The sequence below is a fragment of the Rhinoraja longicauda genome, chromosome 6, assembly GCF_053455715.1.
Source record: "Rhinoraja longicauda isolate Sanriku21f chromosome 6, sRhiLon1.1, whole genome shotgun sequence".
Lineage (NCBI taxonomy): Eukaryota > Metazoa > Chordata > Chondrichthyes > Rajiformes > Arhynchobatidae > Rhinoraja > Rhinoraja longicauda.
Window position 1 is genome coordinate 37,547,040 of NC_135958.1, and position 25,628 is coordinate 37,572,667.

General features: G+C 41.4%; 1 protein-coding gene across 1 annotated transcript; it reads right to left on the minus strand.

The window, feature by feature from the left end:
• Positions 1–4,972: 4,972 nt before the first annotated feature.
• gabarapl2 (GABA(A) receptor-associated protein like 2) lies at positions 4,973–24,194 on the minus strand. Its single transcript, XM_078400797.1, has 4 exons — positions 24,022–24,194; positions 10,788–10,843; positions 7,021–7,193; positions 4,973–5,351 (listed from the first exon to the last, which is right to left on the minus strand). Exons 1-4 carry the CDS (start codon positions 24,053–24,055, stop codon positions 5,261–5,263), a joined length of 354 nt encoding a protein of 117 aa, XP_078256923.1. The 5' UTR covers positions 24,056–24,194; the 3' UTR covers positions 4,973–5,260.
• Positions 24,195–25,628: the final 1,434 nt, after the last annotated feature.

The following is a 25,628-nucleotide window of genomic DNA, read 5'->3' on the forward strand; positions in this document are numbered from 1 at the left end:
CGAATGCAGCGCCGGAGACTCAGGTTCGATCCTGACTACGGGCGCCGTCTGTACGGAGTTTGTACGTTCTCCCTGTGACCTGCGTGGGTTTTCTCCGAGATCTTTGGTTTCCTCCCACACTCCAAAGACGTACAGGTATGTAGGTTAATTGGCTGGGCAAATGTAAAAAAAATAAAAAATGTGTGTAGGATAGTGTTAATGTGCGGGGATCGCTGGGCGGCGCAGACCCGGTGGGCCGAAGGGCCTGTTTCCGTGCTGTACCTCTAAATATAAATATAAATCTAAAATTACAAATACCAATATCATTACACTTTTGTGGTTTCATTATGGTTTTATGACACACACTCTCCATGTCTTCAGCATTTGCCTTCCTGTTCTCTTTCATTCGTAGGCTTGCTTCTGTCAAGAGTGGTCAGATGTAAAGCAGGAGGCTGGTGTTCATCATCATCTTCTCTGAAATTAGTTTGTTAATAGGTGGACTTGGTCCCTTGGTCTGCTTGTGTTGCTGGAAAAAAGGCGAGTCATAATGTTTAACCTGAGCCAGTGTTTCCACTGACTGACTCGCCAGGTCTGCACATAGTCACAGATGTCATTTGTCAGTAGCACCACCCATAGCCCTATCCACCTGAGAGAGGACCCGGCCTTTTCAGGCAGCTCCCTGACCGTAACCTGGTCTCCAGGCTGCGGCACTTCTGGCTCGTTCTGATCAGCAATGTGCTGCCGCTGTTTTTGCTCAGCCCTTCATCATTTTAAGCTGGTTAACAGGGTCTTTTGCATACTGGGTAGCTACAGCTACTCCTGCCTCCTCATGAGTCCAGCTCCCCTCTCGTGCCTCAGCTCCCTTTCTTCTCCGTTTTCCTTGTCTTGTGCCCCAACTTCTCCCTACAATTTTACTAAATTAGCAATGGTAGCTTATTTCGCTACACAAACCTTCTCTAGCAATTTCTGTCTTCTCCTCTTTTTGCCCTGAAATCCTGAAGTCTGCCTTTTTGGTATGCCTTTGGTTTAATCACTGCTGGCATCTCTGTAAGCAACTTCACCGGCTCCAATAATTCTTGTTTGTGTCCAACCCACACCCCTGGGAACTGGAGATAAAGTAACCCATACACACCATCCTGGCTCCAGTCCCTGATGACTGGGTTGGCTCCGGCTATGTTGGCTGTGTTGTGTACTCAATTGGTTGTGAGTGTTTGCTGTTCCTGACCTGGCCATGTTTTTTTCCTTTTGCCCAGTCTATAAAAGCCTCTTGACTCCCATAGTACGTACATCTACTCCCAGGATAGTACCCTCATTATTTGGACAGAACCAGAAATACACAGTGAGGTGTATTTCCCCTATTTCAATTATCTTTGCCTTCATCGTTTTTCCCCTGCGCTGGTAATGTAAATAGCCTCTCCAGTCGTGGGTAAGGGTTGGTCAGTTATTGATAATGATGCCCCTGTAATCACTAGCATATCACATTTCCAGCCCCCCGAATGAAGCTTTTGGGTACATCTGTGGGTGACCAGTACTGGCAATGGGGGCTGCCACCAAACTGCTTTTTTCTGACTTGGATGGAGTCCATCATCTAGTCGTCAGTCAGAGGTGGACTGAGAGTGCTGCTGTAGTTTCTATGTTTTGACAGGCGACTCCCACGTTTTCCACCTTAGTTAGGGCCCACCTCCAACTATGGCCCGGGAAGCCACGCCTGTAACAGACCATCTCCTTTGCCCTTTTATGTCTATTGCGGCAGTCCCGTGCCAAGTGTCCTGGTTGCTGCCGCACAAAACTTTTTGTTTTAGAGTTCAGAGATACAGTACAGAAACGGGTCCTTTGGTCCACCGAGTCCACACCAACCATTGATCACCCATTAACATTAGTTCTATGTTATTAAACTTTTGCATTCACTCCCTTTCCACACTATTGGGACAATTTTACAGAGGCCGATCACCTATAAAATCCGCATGTCTTTGGGATGTGGAAAAAAACAGAATGCCCAGAGGATTCCCTACATGGTCAGAGAGAGAACGTGCAAACTCTGCTGACAGCACCTGAGTCAAGTCAAGTTTATTTGTCACATACACATTACACGATGTGCAGTGAAATGAAAGTGGCAATGCCTGTGGATTGTGCAAAAATAATTACAATTACAGCATAAAAATTAAAATTAATACAGAAAAAAAATTTAGTCCCTGGAGTTATAATAGTTAACAGTCCTAATGGCCCGTGGGAAGAAACTCCGTCAAATCCTCTCCGTTTTCACAGCGTGACAGCGGAGGCGTTTGCCTGACCGTAGCAGCTGGAACAGTCCGTTGCTGGGGTGGTAGGGGTCCCCCATAATGTTGCTTGCTCTTGATCTGCACCTCCTGATGTATTGGTCCTGCAGGAGGGCGAGTGTAGTTCTCCTCTGCTACTCTCTGCAGGGCCTTCGTCCTGGGCAGAGCTGTTCCCAAACCAGACTGTGATGTTGCCGGACAGGATGCTCTCTACAGCCCCAGAGTAGAAGCAATGAAGGATCCTCAGAGATCGATCGAACTGGGTTTCTGGCATTATGAGGCAGCAGTTCTACCAGCTGCCACCATCTGTCGGTTCTCTGTACCCTTGCGGTAGCTATATTTATCGGAGCCACCTTGCGACCCTTCCTCCGGGCGGTCTATCTCCTCAGCCCATGATATTATTGCATTGTCGGTGGACCCCGCAGCTATTCCCAAGTCTAAAAGCTCCTGGTGGGCTGAGCTCAGCCCTTCCGCATTTTCAGGAAGACTGGATCTTCCTGACCGGGATTGTTCTTCGCATGCACAATATTTATGCTCCACATGATCCATGGCAGGCTGATCAGCTTTCTGAACCACTGACATTATCATTCTCCAATGACTCTCTCCTCATCTCATTCACTGCCTCACCTTCCCCTTTGTAGTTGCAATACATCTCCTCATTGCTGGCACTCCCACGAGTTGTCAGTGTACTATCCTGCACCCCCTGGGCCACACTGTCCCACATATTCCTTGGATATTCCACTTTAACCAGCACCTGTATGCCTTTGGAGTATATTTGGAGAATTTCAATCATCTCTTCTGGTATCCGCCAAAATTCTGCATTGCCGCAAGCAACTGGAAGTGAGGGCAGTTCGGACAGAAAGCTCCGCGTCTCCCTGAGGGTGTAAGTGTGGTAGAAATCAGTGTTAAGAACTGACTGGGGGTCATCGGGAATTTGGATTGCCCTTGCCTGATTTCAATAGATACCATCCTGACATGGCAGAGAATAAATACCTACATCCTAATTCCCATATTAAACAAAAAGGCAAGAGGTCAAAAATAAAAGAGCACATATTTAAAACCACAGAGTCTGCACTCTGCAAACTCCCCCTTCTGTGTCACTGAGCTTGTGATGCATGCTGTCTGTCCATTCATATGAAATGATAAAGGTTTCTATTCCGATACCCCTCTTGCATCGTTTTTCCAAGATATACTTTACACACGCAAACACACTCACAAGCAAAGAGATGTGTGAAGCACGTTTTGTACAGAGAATGGTGGGTGCCTCAGTGGTTGAAACGGATACAATATTGGCATTTAACAGGCTTTTGGAGAGACACATGATTCTGCAGCGAATGGAGGTATAAGGAGCACATGCTGGCAAAAGGGATTCGTTTTAAGTAGTCACCATGTTTGGCAAGTCATCACGGGCTGAAAAGGCTGTTTCTATGCCGTAGTGATCTATGTTCAATACCCTATGATAGAATTTTAAAACAGGAAGGGTCCATGCAGAGTGCATAGAGGACAAAGTTTACACGAGGGGAAATTATAACAACATGGAGGGTTGTGGATCCAAAGTTATTGGCAAAAGAACCAAAGGTGACATGAAATGCTTATTTAAGCATAAGATAGACACAAGCATTAAGTGTTGAGGACTTGGAATGTATATCTGAAGGGAAATTAATGTATTGTGGGGTTTAATTGGGAATTCAAGGAGTACCTGAAGGGATAAAAAATCTTGCAAGGTAATAGGAAGCGAACAGGTGACTAAAAAATTGCTCTTCCATTCATCCATTCTGGCCTTCAAATGGTCACATGGCCACCACATGTGTTGTATTCGTCCTATAATTCTTTGAAGCTTAACAATTGCCAACAGGAACTTTAAAGTAGGATATTTATCTTCGGATTAATTTCAATGAATTAACACTGAATGGAATTGGAACAAATATTTACCAAGCTAACAAATCTAAGTAAACTAATATAGCTAATATAGCTGTCAAAATATTTGAAAGGGTTTTTGTGTGACTGTCACATCTACAGTGTTTTCGAAATGTATCTCATGTTGATAGATGTACTGGGAAATCCAGTTTTGGCGGAATTAATCTTCAGTTCTGGTGGAAAGAAAGCTTCAGAACACTGTTCATTGTGAAACTCAAGCAAAACAAAAAAAATTCACTTGTGCATTGTTCAGGATGGGGATATTGAAAGAGCCTGCTTCCCTCATTGCCTGTTCAATTGCCCACCACATTCATGACTGGTTCAGGCAGGACAGCAGAGGTTTGATCTGATGCATTAGCTGTGGTTCTTAACTACGGTATGGTACTGCTACATGAATCCAGGGTTGCAGCTACTCTACTTTCTCGGTATTCCTGGTGCTGTTTCTAGACAGCCCTTCTCTGCATTCCTCAGGGACACTGAAAGAAATACAAGAGGAACAGCAGGATGCCAATTGCAGAGAACAAGTTATAAACATAACACAAGGTGCTGATGAAATACAATTCAATTCTTTTGATGGACCACATATCACAAAGAAATCTGGTTTTCAGCTGTTCTGTGTCCTATTAAGATCCTGAGACATTACTTAACAATGTTAATCTTAAATTTATGGAAATGTAATAAAGGGTCGGTACCTGTTTGCCTTTCTATTAATGCACCCTGGGCTGCTGAGTTTTGGTATAATTTTTGTATAATTTGCAATACTTAAGGCTATAAATAAATTAAAAACATAGACATTTGTAAATTCCGATGTGTTTATTATTGGTTAGGTTGTTCCAGCCACCTTATTCCATATTTACACAACTTAAACACAGATCTCAACTAATTAAAAATCTCAAACAGCAGGCACATCACAATATTTAACTGCAAAGAAAACTAATTTCATATAATTTAACTGAATATGTAAGTATTAAATGTATTCATAATAGTTAATGTTCCACACACACATTGTCCAAAAAGATAATGTATCTACAATAAAAGTACGCTTTCCATTGGGTGAGCATAATTGGTGGGTGAGCTGAAGCAGATGTTTAGAAGCCAAACGTGTTCTCTCCACTATAAGCCACATACAAAAATCCGTCTTCATCTTTTTCCTTCTCGTACAGTTGGCCCATGGTCAAACTATTGGGAGAAACAAACATTAAACATTGCTCTATTATTACACTCACTGTCCAAGGTTGAACAATGAGCTAAGGATTAACATATACTTGTCTAATGCCTTTGTATTTAAAGAAACATCAAGAAGTTTGAGAGGCAAAAAACGTGCTTCAAAGAAAGAAAGAAATTAGTTGTTCCATCCTGAGCATAGCTTTCGTTGCAGATTGTGAGCTTTTTGTTTGCAAGGGATGTATAGAGATGCCTCCTAAGTTATGCCTCTAAACATTGGCAAGGGAAAATTTAATGCGGGATAAAAAATATATGTGGCTGCAATTTGTGGGAGGTGGGGCCTGGGAGTCCAAAAAGAGAAAGCTGCAGTTGTAGTTGGCTGTAATGGGAGAGCAGGGTTTCAGTAGCAAAGGGATACAGGTAGGTAGAGTTGAAGAATAACAATTTTACAGAGTTGGAAATAAACAGATTTGGATTGGAGTTAGGCTTCGTTAAGAATCAAATTTTCTTGGTTTATTTTTAGTTTCGAGAAACAGCATGAAAACTGTACCTTCAGCCCACTGAGTCCACATCGACCATTGATCAGCTGTTCACACCACTTTCTCATCCACTCCCTAAACGTTAGGGACAATTTTTTGCACAGGCCAATTAACCTACAAACCGTACGTCTTTGGGATGTGGGAGGAAATATAATATTTATTATAATGACATATTCATTCTCTGGTTCCTTTTGATTTTAACAGAGCCAGCGAAAAGCAGAACTTTATTTTCAATGAAGAGACTGCAGTAATTCATAATGGTTCTGGATTCATTCTCGTACATTATACCAAAATTAATCAACTAATCTATGCAGCTAGCTACCTGTTGAAAAAATGTGTTACTTTCCAAATCATGCAAAAATGGTGGACTCAAATTGCATGATTATAACAAATGGCATCAATAAGTATCAAGAGACTGAAGAGATCTAAAAGTGGAAAGCAGAGCAACCAGGGATGATGGGTTTTCTCAAGGACATTGGTGAGCCAACTCAATTGAGCAGTTATTTCCTTTCCTCATATGCTAGCTCAGAAATGAAGGGAAGAGTTGATTTCAATTTCAGGACATGTGCAAGATTTTAGACCCATGACTACTGTTGTGATCTAGTACTGCAGGTTCTTTAACCTAATATGGAAAATACAGTGTGCTTGAAGAGATTATAAATAAACAGCCATTGAGTCATAGCGTGGAAACAGACCCTTCGGCCCAACTTGCCCAAGATGACCCAAGCACAATAGTCTGTGTATACCAACATGCACCTGTCTAAAATGCATGAAAACGTATACCTGCATTGAAGAATATCACCAAATGAGGATATATAATGGTACATGTAAAATTCAGAAAGGGCTTGTATATCTCTAACGAATTATGATTACCCTCCTTCTGCATTCTTTTTACTATTGTTCATTGTGTGGCCTGCTCACTCTGCTAACAATGCAAAAAGTCCACATTTCAGTGTTGACTATAGCTTCAATTATAAACCTATTTACACACTAGATCAATAATAGGTTCATTATTGACTTCTACTTTAGAGTAAACATGAATTGATAACATATTACATTCCCTCTGATAAATTGATTTTTTTGAATATGCAAATTTCTCACAATTGACTACGAGTCAAGCATTTGAAAGTAATTACATCACTTACCTGGACTGAGGGACTGTCTTATCTACAAAAAGGAAGATGGCTTTCTCAGATGGCAGCTGGATCCGCTTCCTAATGATCCACATGAACTGTGCCACCGTAATATCAGACGGCACCAGGTACTTTCTCTTGTCTATATCCACTATTTGTGAGCCAGATACTTTCTCCACTATCACCTAATGGAACCACAAAACAATTCCAATTTATACCAACTCACACACATTGACATATTCCTTCAGTCACTGGTAGTTAGAAGGTTAAAACAACAATCACAGAATAGACAGTGCATTCATTTGTTACTGACACATGGAGGCAACCACACACCAAGGTGTGGTCTGTGACGCCTCAGAAAGTTTAGACAATATAAACAGAGATTGATAAAAGAGTTAATCGACGAAGGACTGAATCTACATAATTGATGTTTATGAAATAAACATAGAGGCTGGAATCAAATATTATTTTGTCAGCTTCCCTAAGTAACAACTATAAATGGGAAAGTTGACTTTACCAAGATCCAATGTGTCAACAGTGATACATAGGGAAATAACCTGCTTGGTGTGGTAGGAAAATAAATAATGGGCCCACTCTAAGATATTTCCAGTGGCATCCAGGATCCTAGCAGCAGACACAAGAGCTAACTGTTACTATGGTAGAAGAAGATAACCAGAGACCCAGGTTAAGGCAAAGTTAAGGCTTGGTCATGAGACCAACGTGGAGAATTGAGATCCTGTCAGGAACAATCAGTTTCATGCTTCTTTGTATGCAACTGGCTCAGTACTAATAACTAAGATGCCTCATTGTGGTTAGGTGGTAAGTAGCAAGTGATGCTGTGACAAACAATATTCAGTTGCAATGGGATGAAGGTGACTGAAATGCGTTGGACCCGACCCATCATTGTGGAGGATATTTTCACTGGAAGAAAACAGAAGGAACGAAGGATAGGTCCTGGAAATGGGGTTCGAGTTCTTACTGAACCTCGGACCAATAATTCCAAGGAGTGATGCCATGTGTAGGATTCAGGAAATGGAGGATACCACAAATCTGAGCTGATTGCCTCATGCCTTGACAGGTAATATACTGTGAAGCTCTGAACACATGTACTTCAAAGTAAGCATGGGAAGAAAGCCAAGTATATTTTCACCAATTGCGCATTAAAGTGCAAATTCAGTGCAACATCACTAAAGATTTATCTTGCCTGATATTTCAGGTTTCCTGATCTTACTGAAAAGCTCTGTCGATACTGCTGAAACAAATACTCAAATACACAGTTTGAAACGTTAACCTTGTCTTTCTCCCCAATGTGGATAATGTTTAATGTGCTAAATGTGTACATCATTTGCATTCATTTTTATTGGTACTCTGTCATACAACTTGGTTTTCAGAACAATTGTCCAATTTTGAGAACTCAATGTTCACCGTCCTCTTTCCAATTTCAAAATAAACTTAGACACAAAACGCTGGAGTAATTCAGCAGGACAGCACCATCTCTGGAGAGACGGAATGGGTGACGTTTCAGGTCGAGACCCTTCTTCAGACTTACATGCAAACTATTCAAATTATAAGAACTAGCTCTAGGGGCTGATGGAATCAAGGGGGGAGAAGGCAGGCACAGGTTACTAATTGTGGATGATCAGCCATGATCACAATGAATGGTGGTGCTGGCTCGAAGGGCCAAATGGCCTCCTCCTGCACCTATTTTCTATGTTTCTAAGTTTCTATAGAGATTATGCAAGTTCTAAAGTATCAAAGCAGTTGACTGTGGGTTTACTTAATAAGATTCTTATAGCTATAAACAAACTGCTTATTAAAATAAAAATAAACTATAACCATGTGTATACATATTCATACTTCCTGCAACAAGTGCTAACTATAATGGTTCTTTTGTATGTGCTTCTAGGAAATTCCCCTACTTATTAACTGAGAGCAACTTAAATTAAACAATATTACCAAATGTATAGGTAGACAGAACAGTCATTAGCTTCAATCTACTGTCCAGAGACCCAGACCTGGGAATAACACCAGTATCGTTTTTCTCAGGTGCAACAATTTATCTTGCCCTTGAGTGGCTAAATTTATCCACATCTGAGAGAACCTCAGCCTGGATCCAGGTTTACACACTATAATATTCTGCTTTTTGAAGACCCAACTCCCTGTTCTTTATTTACCATTTTCAATTTAAACTGAAGAGATCATACAGCACAGAAACAACTGTGACATTAAATATTCACCAGCAATGGGTCAAAGATGACTGAAACGGGTTAGATCTGGATTATCAATGTGTGGATAGACACAAAAAGCTGGAGTAACTCAGCGGGACAGGCAGCATCTCTGGAGAGAAGGAATGGGTGACGTTTCATATCATATCATATCATATATATACAGCCGGAAACAGGCCTTTTCGGCCCTCCAAGTCCGTGCCGCCCAGCGATCCCCACACATTAACACTATCCTACACCCACTAGGGACAATTTTTACATTACCCAGCCAATTAACCTACATACCTACATACGGGTCAAGACCTTTCTTTAGACTGGTCGAACCAGTCTGAAGAAGAGTCTCGACCTGAAACGTCACCCATTCCTCTCTCCAGAGATGCCGTCTATCCCGCTGAGTTACTCTAGGTTTTTGTGTCTATCTTCGGTTTAAACCAGAATCTGCAGTTCCTTCCTGCACTATCAATGTGTGGTATCTTCTCAGTGGCCCTTTGGCCATGCTGACCATCAAGTACTCATTATTGTGTATCATCCATTTACCAGCACTCGGTACATAGCCTCCGTGCTTATTGGCAATTCGAGTGCTCATCTAAATACTTCTTAAACATAGTGAGAATCTCTGTTTCCAACCACCTTCTGGATGAACAAATTATTCCTTATATGCCCTCTAAACCTCTTACTTCTACTTAAAACCTGTGTGCTCCGTTCATGGACACCTCTGCTATGTGAAAGGACTTACTTCTGTCTACCCTTCTAGCCCCTTATAATTTTGTACAACTTTATCAGAAGCCCCTTTAGCCTTCTCCACTCCTGGGAAAGCCCAGCCTGTCCAATCACTCCAGCCCAGGCAACATCCTAGTGAATCTCCTGTGTAATTACGTCCTTTCTTTACCTTGGAGATCAAAACTGCACCTAGACTTCCAGATGTGGCCTCACCAATATTTTAAAATGATGTTTCACAACTTCCCTGCTCATATATTCGATGTACTACCTAATGAACGATAGCATTCAATGTGCCTTCTTTATCACCTTATCTACCTTGTTGCCACTTCAGGGATCTTTAGACTTGTCCCTTACACCTTTACAGGGCCTTGTCATTCATTGTGTATGTCCTGTCTTTATCTGACATCGCAAAATGCTTTACTTCACATTTATCAGGTTTTGCCCAATTTACCAGTTGATCAATATCTTTCTGTTGCCATCAGTCCACTTTTAATGCAAAAGGTGATATTTAATCCAAGTTCAAATCAAATATCATCTTGAAGCAGTAATTCGATAACTATTTGAATTTGTTTCAAATTCTCAGAAGTTTTCAGGAGCTGGTCATTCAGCCCACCTTACCAACGTTATTCCCCTGTTATCAAAAAATCACTTTTAAAGTTTACTATTTCAAATACATTTTCTTTTTAAGACTCGCTGTAAATTATACCCACTATAAAAAATTACATCCAAACACAAACCCAGGAAAAAGTAAATTTAATCAAGTTCCATTTTTTCTTTGTGAAAATTGCAAAAGGAATTCTCATCTTTATTTAATTTTACTTGAATGATACTTACTGGTACTCTATCTGGATATTTAGTTCTAATTTTGGCAGATTCAACACATCTGTGTTCTGTAAAGAAAAAAAATCACTATTAATGGAAAGAAAATTCATATATGCATTTATCTAATCATATAGTTCTGCTCACAGATTATTCCACTTTTTCCTCTAAAAGCATTGTTCTATTTGTCAGGCTGGTCACATCCCTATTCAATATCCATGTGACCTTACGGCAATGATCATAAGTAGGGTTAGGAAAAACAGACCATGTATCTTTCCACAATCCAGGGATGCAATCACATTCCTACCCTAAATAATCAGGGCTCGGGTGGAGAAGTGGAAAAACAGTTGTTTAAGACTTGTAATTGAAAAGATTGACTTTTGGTCAAAAATATATATTTTACGAGATAAATGATTATTGATAATTTTGCTTCTCTAAATTCCCAAATCAATTAGGATTAAGTGTACTGATGTTCAAACCCAATAAATTATATAGATATTTGTAGCAGAGAATTCTACCAGTGTTTTGAGTGAATGAAAGAGTAAACGCCTCTACCTCAGTGAGTTAGCTGAGCTATCACGTGCACCTATTGTTCTGATCATAACCTGACCGCAACATTCGGTCAACTTGTTCGAAGATGTTAATCATAGTTCATACATCATTCATCTTTGTAAGGTGTGAATTTAAAATATATGAGAAAAATAGCATTTATTTTCTTTCTGGAAAGAGGTTGCAAAGTAAACTGGCAGAGCAAGTCAGCATGACAAAACGGTGCTTTGGGTTTTGCTTTCAACATTGAAGAAGCATTCACATTGTTGACTACTACTTACAAAGTTTACTTGGCTTTTGAGCAGAGACGTGCTTTAATCCATTGAACTAACAGTGCATACTTCAGAGGATCTGAAACCTGTATGAGCCTGCCATAAATCAGCAAAGCTCTTTGAACAACAAGACTGAAGAATACTCATGCAGTCACCCAGAGTATCGGTCATGGGCACACCCTACTTGTGCATACAATCGACTTGAATAAATATAAACATAAAATATCAACTGGATTTAAATCAAAGACTTGGAAAGACCTGTAATTCAGAGAACAGGAGATAACAGGAAATGTTCAAAACAACTTTGTTAAATCAACCCATATTTTTCCAAAAGTTAAAATTAAATTTTATGGACCAGCAATAGTTTTTGACAAAAAATACCACTTAGCAACCTGTCAATTTCCCACGCATTGTCACCAACTTACATAAGGAAAATCAAGTTTGATAAATCCAATGGATTTATCCAAAAGTCCACAGATGTTGGAATCTGGAGCAAAAACAAGTTGTTGGAGGAACTCCATGGATCTCAACCTGAAACATTGACCATTCCTGACCCCCAATTGGTACTGCCCGATGGAAGAGGAAAGAAGAGAGAACGACAGGAATGAAAAAAGGCCTGACATTGGCACCTTCCCCATGGTAGCATGGTATAGATAGGGTCGATTAGTGGGGTGGAGGTTAGTTTGTATAATGGAATGGGCTATAACCAAAACACTCAGCATTTTCTTGTGGTCTTGTTGCTACTCCAAGCTGCGATGCCTCCTGATAGGATGTTTCCCGCAGAACACCTGTAAAGGTTGATAAGAGTGATTGGAGACATGCCTAACATACTCAGTCTGAAGAAGGGTCTCGACCCGAAACGTCACCCATTCCCTCTCTCCTAGATGCTGCCTGACCTGCCGAGTTACTCCATCATTTTGTGATGCCTAACTTACTCACTCTTCTGAGGTGTAAAAGCATTAGTGTGTTTTCTTAGCCACAGCTTCAATGTGGTGGATCCAGGACAAATCTTTGGTGATATTTTCAGTGAGGAACTTGAAGCTCTTGACCATCTTCATTTCAGCACCATTGATGCTGACTGGGGTGTCAAAACCACTTTGTTTCCTGAAGTCAATAACTAGCTCTTATCTGCTGAACCTCATCTTGAGGTTGGTGTCTTGACATCATTTTACTAAGTTCTCCATCACCTTCCTGTACTCTCATAATTGTTCAGGATCACACCCACTTCAAAGTGGTGTTATCTGCATCTAAATGGAGTAAGAACAGAAAGTGTATAAGGAATATAATAAGGGGTTGGGAATGCATCCATGTGTTGCACTAGTGCTAAGAATTATTGGGGACACCTCTCCTCACTGACTGTGGTCTGTAGATCCACAGATTCCGTTAACGGGCGGCACGGTGGAGTTGCTGCCTTACAGCGAATGCAGCGCCGGAGACCCGGGTTCGATCCCAACTACGGGTGCTGTCTGTACGGAGTATGTACGTTCTCCCCGTGACCTGCGTGGGTTTTCTCCGAGATCTTCGGTTTCCTCCCACACTCCAAAGACGTACAGGTTTACAGGTTAATTGGCTTGGTATAAGTGTAAGTTGTCCCAAGTGGGTGTAGGAATGTGTTAATGTGCGGGGATCGCTGGTCGGTGTGGACCTGGTGGGCCGAAGAGCCTGTTTTTGCGCTGTATCTCTAAACTAAACTATCTTAATTATACTACCCTCATTCTGACTCCTGCAAAGACTCAGTTGCATTTACTCAGTTCCACTGAATCCATTACCCTTACACCAATGATGAGACATTCTGCGGAGATACCTCTGAAATGTCATCATGAATCATTGCTTCCCCTCTAAGACAGTGGACAGATGCCTTGACCATATCTCAATTATTTTCCGCAACTTTCTTCTTTGCCGCCTCTCTCCTGGACAGACCAAGACCAGACTACCCTCATCATTGTCGATACAAGAGCCATCAGTCAATGAAATCAGGAGAAAAATAAATTGCTGGAAGACAGTTAAGGAAACTGGAGGAAAGGGGATGGTTGACACTTCAGGTTGAGGCCCTGCATCAGCACTGTCCCTGGTCTTTGCACCGAACAACCTCCATAATTAATGGATCATTCTAGCTCTGCATCAGCTCTAACAGGATTCTTCACATATTCCCCTCCCATTCTCATTATTTCAAAAAGATTGCTCCATTCCCCAATCTTTTCTGCTCTTCCATCCTTATCGACCATTCCCCGTCTTATAGCACTTCCCCGTGCAGCTGCAAGAGTTGTCACACTTGTTCTTTCACCTCTTCCATTTCCACCATGCAGGGACTCAAATGGTCACTTGTACATCTTTAAATCTCGTGTACTACATTTGGTGTTCACAATGTGTCCTCCTCTGTATTAGAAAAATCAAACATGGATTGGGTAATTGGAGGCACTGCAGATGCCAGAATCTTAAGGGGAAAAAAATGATGGTGGAACTCAGCATTTGGGCAGGGAAATGGACAGATGAGGTTTGAGGCAGGGAAATATCCCGACCTAGAACATCATCTATCCATTTTGCGCCATATATTGGCTAATATCTTTGCGGAGCATCTGCTTTCAGTTACAGGAATGGTCCCTTGTTTCTGGTGACCTGCCATTTTATTTAATTCTGCTGCTCCCGCTCTGTCCTTGTTGCCTGTGGCCTCCTCCATTATTACAAGGAGGAACATCATCTTATCTTCTATCTGGATACATTGCATCCTTCAGGTCTCAATGGTGAATTCTTCAACTTCAATTAACTTGTTCTTTCGTTTGGGTTTGTATCAGAACTGGCCAGTTCCGCCTCCAAAACATCTTTGTTTAGTTTTTCTTTTTCTATCTGTACATCTTCCACATACTTGTTATTGACAACACGTTGCACAGGCAGAGATCCATTATGTGTAGCAAGGAACTGCAGATGCCGGTTTAAACCAAAGATAAATACAAAAAGCTGGAGTAACTTAGCGAATCAGACGGCATCTCTGGAGAAAAGGAACAGGGGACGTTTCGGGTCAAGACCCTCCTTCAGACCTTTTCCCCCGAGATGCTGTCTGACCCATTGAGTTACCCCAGCTTGTTGTATCTATCAAAGAATCATCGTGTTACTCTAACTGTGCTCCTACTTCCACACTTACACATTTGGTCTCCTTTTCTTCACCTATTCTCCCATTACCCCACCTTTTACCCCACCTATTCCACTACTGAAAACTAAAATCGCTTTCTCTCTTTCTCAGTTCAAATGGAAGATCCTGGATTTGATTATTTCAGACTTTTACAGCATATATCGGGTTTTTTCATTTATGGAAAGCATATTTTGCTTCATTAATTTTGACACTGAATTCATGTCATATTATAGAAGTCAAACAGCCACCAGTATCATATAAAATTCCATTAGTGTTAACAGAGAATTTGGAATATATGACGTCCATCATCTAGTATAGGTTTTTTGCTGGACTGAGGCAAGGTTTGTTATCAAGTTGAAAATTAGCAATCAGAACACCATACAAATGTTGCAGTTGTGCAATAGCTTGATACCAATGGTATTCAAACCCATTGCTAGATTGCTGCTAATGAGTCTCAATTTTAAAGGATTTCATATTACTTGATATCAGATTTCTAACAACTTGGATTCAGTGACTGCCTTGAACCAATACGAAATCTCAAATGCAGCAGTAATGCATTCCTCCCATGGTATTTTTGTGCCTTAAACAAAGAGCCAAACTTAAGGTGTGTTTTAAAAGAGGTACACAGGCAGAGAGTATTCTACACCTTAGGAGCCAGTAAATTAAAAGTAAGAGCGGAATAAATGAGGAGATATGCAATTGCAAGGGCACTTAGTGAACAAGGGACAGCTGCAGGGCTGGAGGACATTGCAGCTATATGTATGGAAAAGCCATAGAGAGAAATACATTAATTTTCCTTCTTGATCCTGCAAACTGATCAGATCTTCAAAAAAGTACTTAAGCCAAGTATAATCCAGAGTAACAGAAAAGGCAGACTCTTTACAAGTCATATTACATGAACGTACAACCGAAGGATGATGCCATTATTGATAGCATGAATTGAAATGACGCCAAAGAGTCTTGACATATGTTTCAAATACATGACCAGATGTCACAGTACTGCTGCCACAATCCTCAGTTGCTTTCTATTTGGTTTAGTGGAGGGTTTGCAGACCTCTATTTTCAATTTGTGGAAGCACTTAATGCAAGGCATACTGAATAATTTACTTTATATAGATTATTTTCTAGTTTGATGAAAGATTATTGACCTGAAACATTAACTGCTTTTCTCTCTCTCCAGAAACATTGACCAACCCAAGTGCTTGCAGTATTTGCTGTTTATATTTCTGATTTTCAGCATCGAGGATGTTATATCTGGACTTTCAGAAGGCCTTCGACAAGGTCCCACATAGGAGATTGGGGTACAATCTTAAAGCACACGGTATTGGGGGTTCAGTGTTGAGGTGGATAGAGAATTGGTTGGCGGACAGGAAGCAAAGAGTAGGAATAAACGGGTCCTTTTCGGAATGGCAGGCAGTGACTAGTGGGGTACCGCAAGGCTCAGTGCTGGGACCCCAGTTATTTACAATATATATTAATGATTTGGACGAGGGAATTGAATGCAACATCTCTAGGTTTGCGGATGACACGAAGCTGGGTGGCAGTGTTAGCTGCGAGGAGGATGCTAGGAGGCTGCAGAGTGACTTGGATAGATTAGGAGAGTGAGCAAATGCATGGCAGATGCAATATAATGTGGATAAATGTGAGGTTATCCACTTTGGCGGCAAGAACAGGAAAGCAGAGTATTACCTGAATGGTGGCCAATTAGGAAAAGGGGAGATGCAACGTGACCTGGGTGTCATGGTGCACCAGCCATTGAAAGCAAGCGTGCAAGTGCAGCAGGCAGTGAAGAAAGCGAATGGTATGTTAGCATTCATAGCAAGAGGATTTGAGTATAGGAGCAGGGAGGTTCTGCTGCAGTTGTACAGGGCCTTGGTGAGACCGCACCTGGAGTATTGTGTACAGTTTTGGTCTCCTAATCTGAGGAAAGACATTCTAGCCTTAGAGGGAGTACAGAGAAGGTTCACCAGATTGATCCCTGGGATGGCAGGACTTTCATATGAAGACTGGATAGACTAGGCTTATATTCGCTGGAATTTAGAAGACTGAGGGGGGATCTTATTGAAACATATAAAATTCTTAAGGGGTTGGAGAGGCTAGATGCGGGAAGATTGTTCCCGATGTTGGGGAAGTCCAGAACCAGGGGTCACAGCTTAAGGATAAGGGGGAAGTCTTTTAGGACCGAGATGAGAAAACATTTCTTCACACAGAGAGTGGTGAGTCTGTGGAATTCTCTGCCACAGAAGGTAGTTGAGGCCAGTTCATTGGCTATATTTAAGAGGGAGTTAGATGTGGCCCTTGTGGCTAAAGGGATCAGGGGGTATGGAGAGAAGGCAGGTACAGGTTACTGAGCTGGATGATCAGCCATGATCATATCGAAGGGCCGAATGGCCTACTCCTGCACCTATTTTCTATGTTTCTATCTGCTGTATTTTGCTTTTGTCTACTGCATGCACACTCATTACCAAGGTGAATAAGTGGAAAAGAGTTAAGTTAGCATTTCTAGGATATTGTGCTCAGCCTCAACTACATAAAAATATGGTTGAAGTCCAGTCATTTTTTAGGATAATATACACTGCACTGAATCAGGTTTTAAAATATTTAATCTTGGTCCTCATTCATTTTTCACGCTCATTTTTGTTCCCTGTGAAAATGCAATTCATTATTAGCGCAGGTCAATGAGAAATCCCCAATCTACAGAGATAATAAGAATAGATTATGTACATTGATTTATTCACACCTATCTCCTAAACCCATCATCTGATTCACACTCAATGCGAGAGGCAAATTTAAATTAAGATATTCTGAGAGTAACATTTCTCTTTTGATCTTGACATTACAAGCATGTAGAATAATCAAAGTTTGACAAAGGATTAAAAAGGTAATCTCTAATTGTAAGCTTGAATGGATCACTGCTTTCTAAAACATCAAGACAGAAAATGGAGCAAGGTCAAGCAAACATACACAACTGACTTCTGATAAAACTGCGTGGCTGTGCACTAGATAATGTAATTTGTTGCATCATGCACCATTACATTATCAGGATATGTTGACAATGAACTGGTTACGTATTAAGATTTTCTTTTCTCTGCTCCAATAACTGCAACATGTTCTTGAAACAAAGTTAACTTGTAAATAACTATATCAAAATTAAAAGCCACAGGTGATTACGTATTAAATGTTGTCTGAGTACTGTCACATGTAATTCATTACAACAGTGATAAAGCAATGGATGATATTTTTAGTAAAAAATGAAAATGCTGTAAATATTCAGCAGCTCCAGCACCATCTGTGGAGAAAGAAACAAAAGTTTAAATGTGTAGGAAATCAAAGATAGACACAAAATGCTGGAATAACTCAACGGGACAATCAGCATCTCTGGAGAGAAGGAATGGGTGACGTTTCGGGTCGAGACCCTTCTTCAGACTTCTTCAGTGAAGAAGGGTCTCGACCCTAAACGTCACCCATTCCTTCTCTCCAGAGATGCTGCTTGTCCCGCTGAGTTACTCCAGCATTTTGTGTCTACCTTCAACTAAAGTTTAAGGTTTGTCTTTTTTTCAGAACTGGGAAAAAGTTAGAAAGTATGTTCTGAATTACAGCGGAGGAGTCGAGAGATCAGAGAGAAGTCAAAGTAATTGGGTGAAGACCGAGAGAAATTCATTGACTTTACTCCAAACGGTGCTATCTGAGGCATGGTAGCAAGCATGCTAATTGTGGATGATCTGTCAGAAAGAAATGTAAATGAACAAAAATCAATGAGGAAAAAAAGACACAGTGCTGGAGTAAATGTGCTGGTCAGGCAGCATCTCTGGAGAACCTGGATAGGTGACATGGATAGGACCCTTCTTCAGGCTGACTGTAGTGGGGGGGGGGCGAGAAAGTTGGAATAGAGGTGGGAGCAGGACAAAGTCTGATACAGATAGGGAGGTTTTAGATTGGCAGATGGTTAGACAAAGGCCAGAGATGAAAAGACAAATGATGAAAAGATGAAAAATCAATGAGAACAGGAGAGAGAGTAAAACACAATATCACAACCATGAGATACAAAACACTGCAGTTGCTAGAAATCAAAAAATAAAGTGGGCTTGAAAGACTCAACAGAACCACTAAAGGACCTGCTTCCATGTTGTACCTTTCCATCAGTTCATTCAATAAGTTAACAACCTCGCCAGGTTTATCCCGAGGTCAGGCAGCATTTACGAGGAAAAAAAAGTTTAAGGACTATTCATCAGAATTGGGCATTGGCAAACTGGGAAGGCTGTTTATCTGAATTGAATTCTTGGTTGAGGCCTGAAGGCTGCAATGTGTGTGGTCAGAAGATGAAATACTCATGCTGTGCTTCTTTGGAACAGTGTAAACAGCTAAAGAGAAAGATCAGAGCGAGAGAGGTCTCGAGAATGAAAGTGACAAGTAACTGGAAGCACAATGTCACCTTGTAGATTGAGTGGAGCTGCTTTGCAAAGAAATCACCCAATCTACATCATATTTCGCCAACGTAGACGTGAATACACTCTGAGCACTGCACGCAGTACAGCAAGTTGGAGGACAAACCATAACAATCGAGTTTATGTAGGAATCTAAAGGGGGAAAAAACTATGCACATCATATGTCGGTTCCCTAAAGAAAAAATGCAAGAACTTCTTATAGGGTACAAGGAAATAGCAAAAACATTAGATCAAATATGTTGCACCTGTTTTACTGAAAAGCACAAGAAACCGGCTAGAAAACCAAGGGTCTAGCAAGACTGTGAGACAGAGGAAATGGGGCTTAGTCTTCAAAACAAGCACTAAAGACGGAAAGCTTAAAGGAGAGTCTGCAGTGACTAGAGAGAGCGCGCTGGGGAAAGACTGGGGATTACCACACAAGTCGGAATAACATCAGTAGCAGGGAAAATGTTCTTATTTTTCATTACGGCAATGGCTATTGGTTCAATGCTAGCTCTTCCAGCATTCTAGTCAGTCACATTCACCACAAATTTCCCTATAAATTATACACTTTCATGTGCCCATCAACTCCCCTCTGATTTTCTTGCCACCCATCGGCACTGGGAGAATAGTTTTGGAACTGATATTTACCAGTCTTTAAGATATATAGAAACGAGGAACTGAAGATGTTGGTTTACAAAAAAAGACTCAAAGACACTTTCCCCTACTCACAACTTCTCCGTCTCCACCGTATCTGTTCCCAAGATGAGGCTTTCCATTTTAGGACAACTGATATGTCCTCGTGCTTCAGTAAACGTAGTGTCTCCCCTGTCATTGATGGATCCCTCACCCACGTCTCTTCTGTGTCCTATAGTTCAGTTCTCACTTCTCTTCCCCCAGACGGAACAAGAATAGAGTTCCCCTGGTCCTTGCCTTTCCACATCCAACAAATCATACTCCAACATTTCTGTCACCTCCAACATGTTCTCATCACCAGTTACATCTTCACCTCCCCGTGCCTTTCTGTCTTCCGCAGAGACCACTACCTCTGCAACACCTTGGTTCACTCATCCCTTCCCAGTCAAACCAACCCTTCTCCAGATAATTTCCCCTGCAATCGTAGGAGATGCAACATCTGACCCTATGCGTGTAGGGAAAAAAAACTGCAGATGCTGGTTTAAATTGAAGGTCGACACAAAATGCTGGAGTAACTCAGCGGGTCAGGCAGCATCTCTGGAGAAAAGGAATGGGTGACGTTTCGGGTCGAGACCCTTCTTCTGACCCACTGTGTCTACCTGACCCTATACCTTGCCCCGCACCCCCATCCAGGGACTTCAGCAGTCATTCTAGGTGAGACAGAGGTTCACAGGTACCTCGTCTAACCTTATCTAATGCATCTGATGTTCCCAATGTGGTATCCTGTACGTTGTCAAGACTAAGCATAGACTCGACGATCGTTTTGCCAAACAGTGTGCTCATTCCTACAAGGCCTACTGGTTCTCATGGTTGCTAACCATTATTAACTCCTCCTCCCATTGCAATAATAACCTTTCTATCCTGGACCTCCTAAACTGCTGGAGTGAGGCCACAAGTAAACTGGAGGAACAGGAACTCGTATTCCACTTGGGTACCTTACAACACATTGGTATGAACATCGAATTCTCCACTATTAAGTAAACATTTTCTCCACTACCCCCTGGTCTCTTCCCTATCCCCATTTGCACCTGCACCTAGTTCTCCCCTCCCTTTCTACTACATTCCTTCCTGTACTATCACACTTCTCATCTCTTCAACCCTTTTGCCTCACACCTCCCTAATTTTCATCTCTGCCTTTTATCAACCCCTCCCCCCTCACCTACATCCACAAAGTCAGACTTTGTCCAGCCCCCTCCTCTATTCCAGCTTCCTTTTCTGCCTTCCCCACCCCCACACAACACAATCAGTCTAAACAAAGGTGGCAAAACTTCTCCTACCCATGTTATCCAGACATGCTACCTGACCTGCTGAGTTACTCGAGCACTATGTATCTTTAGGGTAAGGGTGGAAACTGGAGTACTTGGGGTAATCCACCAGGCCATAGGAATAAAGGGATAACGTGAGAAAATTCCATTGAGGTCGAGCCATGAGATTGATAATGGGCCTGATGACCTACTCTTTCTCCCAGTTTTTACATTCTATTGTTTAGTACATGTGAATCACTGTTTCGCCTTGAAGGAGTATTTGGCTCTGCAGGCAAAGGGAAAGTAAAGCAGTTGATCTCCAGCGGTAGCACTGGGACAAGAGTGCTGCAACAAGAGTGGGCATTGATAGAGATGAAAGAACAAACCAGAGAGCTACAGATGGAACAGAATTGACACATTGCTGCGCGGAATAAGGGAAATTGTTCCAGATAAAAGCATTATATTAAAGGTGGCAGTAAATATGTTGGTCCATTGAATGTGCATCTGGTGTATGGAAAGTCAGGACAAGAGATACTCTCTCTGGAGCAGAGAAGTGTGGGAAGTGGGTCAGCATCAAATGCCGCCTGCCCTGCTGAGCTTTTTGAGTTTTTAAATAGCTTTATTATTGACACACATACAAATTTATTACCTGTAGACTGCAGTCAAGGCAAAAAGCACCACAGAAAGCAGACATTTTCAAAATGTTAGGGAATGGGGAATTAGCAGAAAAAACGACAAAAACATTAGTGCACAACTTCAGCAGGGGGCCAGAATAGGACAATGTGTTTGCTAGCTAGGGAACTACTAGAGCAGCGTTTCTCAACCAAGGTTCCCCGGAACGCTAGGGTTCCGCGAGAGCTCGCTAGGGGTTCCGAGAGAAATAGTGATAAATAGGCTAATCATATGTAAATGCATTTTTGAGTCATTTGTGTGTTTAATTTCATATTCAGAATTTTATTATTCAAGTACGGCATATTCTTGGAAAATTCTTGGGTATTATAATAAAGTCTTCAACCGGTTACTTCAACCGGTTATATCATTTAAAAGTATAATAATCATAGGGAATATATTTAGCGACGTCTATACGGTGCCAGTGTGAAACGGCCTTTAGTGGTCGATGGACAGGAGCTGTACGTGATGGATTCATGTATTATCAAGTGACTCACTCGAGTACAGATGCATGCACGGTCTACATCAGTCCTGGTTGTGCTTCCTGGCGTGCAGGTACAGTTCCTCATTCACCCACGTTATTTAGTAATTTGTGCCTATCATTTAGGGATGTTATATGAATTTTTAAAATTTAAGTATGTTATGTTTATTTTTTCTTAGTTTATGTAAATTTGTGTTTATGTATGTTTTTGTTAGTTTATGAAAAGTTTACGTGTGTTGTTTGCCTTATGAACTTTGAGTTTATGAAAGAGAAAGAAAGAGGTTAATAAAAATATACAATAATTTTTATGTCGGGGTTCCCTGAGACATGAAAATTATTTCAAGGGTTCCACAAGGGTAAAAAGGTTGAGAAACGTTGTACTAGAGTAATTGGTTCTTGTGGTGGTGAAGACATGCACAAGTTTCAGCAGCAGTGGAAGAGAAGAATAGAGATGGAAGCTGCAAAATAGTAATATGAATTATCAGCAATTTAACGTTCCAACTCCTAACATCTACCAAGACTGCTCCTAATGTAATTTTACTCATTACATCAGCCACAGTCTTTGTAGTGGATCGGAATTGGAGAGTTAAGTTGAATTCATGCCCTAATTGACTGTAAGCCAGTATTGATTGAAAGGCACAACATTATGAGAGAGAAAGGGTGTTTACTGCAAGGTTCTTCAGATGCATTAGCAGAATAGACAAAGCATCCTCTCCCAGAACAACATCTCCATCAGCATTCTTGGCTATGATCAACTGGCTCCATTAGCTGAAATTTTGTAAGCAAAACATCAGATTCCTGAAACTAGAACTCTACTGCAAACTCCATGTGGGCAAGAGGCTTCCAGAAGATAGCGAGGATGCTTCAAGGATGATTTCAAAATCTCCTTGAAAAAGTGTGACATCCTCAGCAACTCACGAAAATCCCTGGCCTTTGATCACTCCAAATGCAGGAAGTAATATAGCAGGTCACCGAGGGCCTGGAATCACCACAATAGGAGCACAGTGCAAACAGCCAAAGAAATGTAGTAACATGCTTAACTCTCCTTGTCCCAAAGAATACCTGTTCCATTTAGAGCTTTATGTGAATTCAGTATAGTACTTTTCAGTCTCATGAGAACCCCCAAAACAAGCACAAGCAAGTTATTCTCAATCCCAAGAGACAACCTTATGGAATTTTCACCTTGTCCTTGTCAACATTTATCCCCAATTAAAGGCCAGAATGAGACTGTTTTATTTTGTGGTTAGTGAACCTTATACTGGGTTCAACTACAGGACTGTTGTACATAAAGACTCGCCTTTATATAGCGACCTTCGTCCAGTAAGAATGTTTCAAAAAGATAATGGGGTATTTTTACCCTTTTGCAACATTCTTAACTGGTCGAAGGTCGCAATACAAATGCTAGTTTATATGTAGAGGTCTAAGTGCAATCTCTGGTTACATGCCACTTATGTTATGATGAAATAAGTCAGAGGGGTTGTTGAAATTAAGAAAAGGGCCGGGCAAGCTAATGCGGAGATGAACGTAAACAACAGCATCCAAAAATCTAAATATAGAAATTTACCGCACCAGAGCACATCTTTTAACGTGAAATGTGTAACACACAAATATCGGGAGGACGATTCCTGGAATCCCTTGCATCAAACGCAACAATTTATACACACCGTGGAAAAACAAAACAAGATGCAAACTGCGCAGGTCAGTGTAAGGCCCCGAGCACGTCAAACGCAGAAGAAATTCATTCGCATCGACACAAGTATGTATGGGCGGCCACCGATACAACTCACCTAGTGAATGGTCTTCTTTAAACATCCATTTCATGTTGCCCACTGTGTCGGAGTATCTACTTACTGAAAGAAAACAAACACCGTTACAATGTAACCCTCGGAGCTCGGCGCCGTCCCCTGCTGCCCGTCTCCACTAACCCTCGTCACAGGGAGGGGTGGCTGGGAGGACCGACTGTCTCAAGAGAGAGTTCAGGCAACCCGAGGGCATCTCGTCTTTGGAAACATTTTACACAAGACGGGCCACCATTCAATCTACCCTTGTAGGATGGTTTCAAAATGCGTTCGGGTCTGACACTGTTAATTTCTTGGGAATAATCCATCCCTTAAAAATGATATGGTTTGTTCTGGAACATGAGTTCAGCCGTCAAATTGCATCATTCATAACTTTAAAAAGAAAATATTTTGACACACTTTCTATTTCTCAGGCTAAATTCCAAATTAGGCGCAAGGATACGGCCTGAAAATGTGTTAATGGGAAACCTTTTTGAGCCACAAGAATGGATTGTTATTTGATACAACTAAGACAACTTGCGCAGGCAATTAAGAGCCCATTATGTTTGAATGTATAGACTGGATAGGGGGGGGGGGGGGAAGACAGGGAGAGTTCCTTTCTTAAAGGCATTTGGGTACGACTTGAGAATATTAACAACAATCAGGTGTGTTTAAACCGCTTCGTTGATATTGCAACAGTCTGGCAGAGGAGTAAAGCGGTATTATCAGAAATTGATTCTATGCTCATACTCTCCTGGATAATCCTGGCACATGAGCAAGGTGGGTTTTAATCACGTTATAAATTGTGAAGTTAACGAATTGAAGAAGAAAACTTACTTAAACGTTGTTTGTCAAAATAATAAATTCACAGCTCTGATATTCATTGATTTATTCATGTATAGTTTTGAATTTTAAATATAATGCATGTTTAAAAATGGGCCTTACAATATTTAATCCATGTCAATCGTGATAAACATCAGCTGTAGACATCAAGTGTCGACCCCTCCACTCCCCTTACCCACTCTAATCTCCCTCCCCCCCCAAAGCACAACCATCTGCTCACTCAGTAACAAACCCAATATTGTTATCAACCCTGCTGACAAGGGATGTGCCGTCGTAGTCTGACAGGCTGATCTTCTGCAGTGCTAAGCCCAGGCGTCAGCTTTTAGATACCTCTTCATACCTATCCCTTGACAATAACCCCTCAGACACCGGGCTACCATATCCCAGATCATGAGTAATCTCATCGCCTCTGACAATCTGCCCTCTGCAGCTTCCACCTTTGTAATTTCACAACTCCTTCCCAAAACCCACAAACAGGACTACCCTGGCAGACCCATTGTTTATCCCTGTTTTAGCTCCACAGAACTCATCTCCAAATACTTCGATTCTGTCTTGTCCTCCTTGTCCTGTCCCTTTCGACCTACAGCCGAGACACCTCACATGCTCTTCAACACTTCAATAAATTTTAATTTTTAGGCCCCCATCACACATCTTTACCATGGACATCCAGTTCTTTTACACTTCCATTCCCCACCAGCAAGAACTCAGGGGCCTCTGGTTCTTCCTTGAACTGAGGCCCAATCAATTCCCCTCAGCCAATACACTCCTCAGCC